At 36.4% G+C, this 4,123-nt stretch overlaps 1 protein-coding gene across 1 annotated transcript; it reads left to right on the top strand.

The window, feature by feature from the left end:
* Positions 1-1,255: 1,255 nt before the first annotated feature.
* On the top strand, positions 1,256-3,603 carry LOC141528406 (uncharacterized). The gene is made up of 2 exons (XM_074244455.1): positions 1,256-1,261; positions 1,320-3,603. The coding sequence occupies exons 1-2, from the start codon at positions 1,256-1,258 to the stop codon at positions 3,312-3,314; spliced, it is 2,001 nt and encodes a 666-aa protein (XP_074100556.1). The 3' UTR covers positions 3,315-3,603.
* Positions 3,604-4,123: the final 520 nt, after the last annotated feature.

The raw sequence follows: 4,123 nt of genomic DNA, 5'->3' as shown, positions 1-4,123 counted from the left end.
TGTGCTCTCAAAGATCGGACTTTTTTTAGTTTATAAATCGAGGAATGCTTCCGGTCTACCGAATCAGTTTTTATTGAAAAATTTGGTGTGTGAATTTTGTTTTAATATTACCGCGCATTTATTATGGATAATTACAAGGTGAGGAGTTTGTTTTATTTATTTGCATTTTTTTCCCAAACCAAGTGCTCGTTTTGTTTTATTGGTTTTAATGTATGGTAATTTGTATGAAGATAGTCTCGGAGTCATTTCACAGATCATTAACTCTAATAGTTGCTATTACTTCTATGATTTAATTTAATTTCATGGAACAGCAAAAGTTATTTTTTTTTATTCTGAATTAAAAGTTTTTTCTATTAAGTGGTCAAAATTTTTTTAAAGTTGTTAGAGATCATTTTTTAGTAAAAAGAAAAAATTATTTTCATTTAAATATAAAACTTTGAAGAATTTTTTTTTAATAATAATTATGTGACTGCCGTGAATTATAAGTACATAAAATTTTGCTTTATTAAATAATTAATTTTGTTAAATTGCACTGTACTTTTTTAAATATTGACTTTTTTAAAGATATAAACTCATCCTGATGTCATACTCATCAAGAGCTTTCATTTGAGTACCCACATGCATTTTTGATATATTTTTCATATATACATATATATAATATATATAAATATATAAAATATATGAAAAATTGATGTGGGTACTCAAATGAAAGGTCTTGATGAGTGTAACATCGGGATGAGCTTATATCTTTAAAAATGTCAATAATTAACAAGATACAAGGTTATTTGTTAATTATGTATCTAGAAATAAAGCATTTTCGAATGTTATGATTCTCTTAATAATATAGATTTGTAAGATTCTTAAAAAATATTATTTTTTCTTTAAATGAAGTTAAAAATAATTTTTAAATTTCAAATTAATTAAAAAAAAAAAACTTTTTATTGCCAATAAAACTAAATCTTGTATCAAGATAAAAAAAAATTTCTAAAAAATTTTTTCCACCATTTTTAATGATAAAAACTTTCACCGCAAAAGAATTAAAAATGTAAAGGTCAGAAATCATGTCAGAGAAAGATTGTTGTTCGAGATTCATACAAGAAAAAAAAAAAAATTTAAAAAATTATAAGTACTGAAAGTTGAAACAAGTTTACAATTAAAAACAAGTTTGATAAATAAATCATGACAATTGGTCTCTAGAATCACATAGCAAATTACCGATCTCTCGATAAAAGTACAAAAGATAGATCAGAGGGTGATGAAAGTAAGCGTGGTGAAAGTGAACACCTCCATAATTAACACTACCTATTCACAAATTACAGATAACAATTCTCCTGGCAGTCCTATTGGCGGTGGACAGCGCCCGGGGGGTCTTGAACAAGAAAACCGCGGAAGTGGATCTCAAGATAAAAAACCCGCCCTTGAAACCTCTGAAACACGCTCAGGACAGAATAAGCAGCTTTCCTCACGGAAAATTCGGTCTTCCAAAGTTTAACTTCGACAGTTTTAGCCTGTCGGAGTACCACTATCGCCCAAAAAAATTCGCTCCAAAAATAGAACTGCCGTCACTGAACAGCTTGCCTTATGCGTCAGGCAACGGACTCAACTTTTTCCGCAAGCCGTCCTTCCTACACCCGAGTTTCTCTCTAGGAACACGTCACCCAGGACTGAATAACTGGCGAACAGGATTCAAGTCCCACACATCAGTGATTCCAATCTCTTTGGAAGCCTACGGTCCGCCGAATAAGCCGGCGTTGCCTTCATTTTCTTCAGGATCTTCGCCTTTCGTCCAGAATCCTAACCACAACCACGGCTTCCCACAAAATGGCTTCTTCAACAATGAACTGTCGCATTCGCCGCTGCAGAACAACGCACTAGCGCCGCCTACTCAACCTGACATCAAGTACGACGGATGGCAGCCAATCGCCGGCAACATAGTGGCGCCCAGTCTCGAGCAAGCTCCTGCTTTCCAAGACAACGTTCCTCAGCCTATTTTCCACGATTCTAACGCAGCAGTTCTTAATTTCGACACAAACGTTCCTCCTTACCCAGATTCCGGAAATGTTCCCCAAAATTTCCAAGATAACATCCCCCAGCAAGTCTTCCACGACACCGGATCTTCGCCGACCAACAACGGGCCTTCAAGCCTCCTTAATCCTGAATTCGGCTCAGCGCCAAGTGATTCCTACGGCGAACCAATTTTTAACCCCGAGGACCACAATTTGAAGCAGTCTGTGCGATCGAGAGACGAAACTGCCTTACCACCACCACCATTGCCCGAACAAGAGCCATTCCACGTGCAAGGACAGCCAGACACGGGCGTTCCAAGCTTGCCTAACCCTCAAGAACAAGTAAAACATGCAGGACCAGCTGGACCAGGTCAAGGTCCCATCAATCCGTACCCAGTTCAAGAAGACTCTTACTTGTCGCCTCCGCCTTCTTCTTTCGCGTCCGACGGGCCTTATCCCTCTGCCAGGAAGCCCTTTTCAGGACCTCCGGGACCCGACTTCGGGTTCATCCGGACTCCGAACTTCCGAGCACCTTCCAGACCTGCTAACCATCCCCAAATGCTCTTCCCAGTGAGCTTAACTCCTCCGAGGACTTTGGCGCCAGTCCAGTTTCGGCAACAAGATCAAAATTATGGGTCTCACAGCGCCGCTTCGGAGTATTTCGAAAACTACAATGTTCCTTCGGAGAGTCTGCCTCTCGAGAAAGACAACTGCAATGATAAGCCCCATAATCACTTGGATTCGGACGTGTCGATGAGTTATAACCAGATCGTTGTGAGCGAGGACTCGCGGGCTAACAAAATCTCCGGTGATCCCCTGCCGGGGTTACCATCGGAAAACAACTACGCGGGATTAAGCGACGCGGATGAAGCAAATAACAAAGTTCAACAAGGACAATCAGCGCAGGATTACGGGAACCCAGAGCCCGTAAATCAGCAGTTTAAGCAGGAAGCCATCGCTATTTCGCAAAATGGAAATGATGATGGGTATCAAATTCAGGGAACTAAGGGAGTTTATTCTTTTCAAATCCAACCGGCGGATGGAAGCCAGGGAACTGAGGACTCTGACAGCTCGATTAGACACGAGCAGCTACTGTCTGATGGACTTTTGCAGAATATTCTGGCTGCGATTGAGCAGCCAGGAAGTGAGAATGCCAATGACCAGTCGGCTTATCAGCCACAAATTGCGGCTAGCTTCGATCTCAGTGCTGCGTCATCACAGTTGGCGTTATCGGCCGGTGATAATCAAGATAGTCTTCCGCTTAATGATAAAAGTGAACAAGCGCTCTTTGGTGAATCACACAATTAGAGTGTTTTGTGGACTTTTATGAATTTTTTTTATTTAATTTTTCAATTTTAAGAAAGTATTATTGTTATGATTATTGATAGGGAAAAATTGCACTGTAAAAAATTGAGAGTTTATTATTTCAAGTGAAGAAATTATATACTTGAAAAATTTGGAGGATTTTTTCAGCTGAGTGAATGTGAATTCTATTGCGAGTAAAAGATTTTTAAACTAAAATAAATTTTAATTAGCTGAAACAATTTTCATAAAGATTATTTTGTTTTCAAGTCTTTTTGATAAATTCTGACGTAAAACGTAAAAAAAATAGACTTCTTAAAAAATAAATTATTATCGAAAAAATTTATCAAAAAATGCGACTTACAAAAATTAAAAAAAAAAATATTAATTAAATTTTTTTTTAACTATTAAAAATTTTTTATATCAAACTTAAGAAAACTTATTTTAAGCGAAAAATTATTTATTTATTTTTATTCAATAACAGAAATAAATAATTCACTTCGCGGATTATTTTTTTATTAATTTAAATTTACTCCAAAAATTTTTTATAGTGTATTGATTGTAATAATTTATAATTTATAATTTATATGTGTGTAATTTTGTTGTGCGAAGGATCATTGTTTAGATTATGTATTAATTTAATTTTATTTTATTTAATAATGAAAATTTTTAAATATGGTAATTTTCAAACGGAGAAAGAGAACCGATCCAGGTCAATGGGACATACGCTTAATCGCCGGTGGCATTATATACATATATATTCGAGGAATGGAAGTTAACTGGTGACGCTGTCCCCTATGCCATATTAAAGATGT

Source organism: Cotesia typhae, unplaced genomic scaffold (genome assembly GCF_013202065.1).
Source record: "Cotesia typhae breed Kobodo isofemale line unplaced genomic scaffold, CoteBio_Ctyphae contig_43, whole genome shotgun sequence".
Lineage (NCBI taxonomy): Eukaryota > Metazoa > Arthropoda > Insecta > Hymenoptera > Braconidae > Cotesia > Cotesia typhae.
Note: the sequence above shows the minus strand (reverse complement) of the source record. Positions and strands in the feature narration are given on the sequence as shown.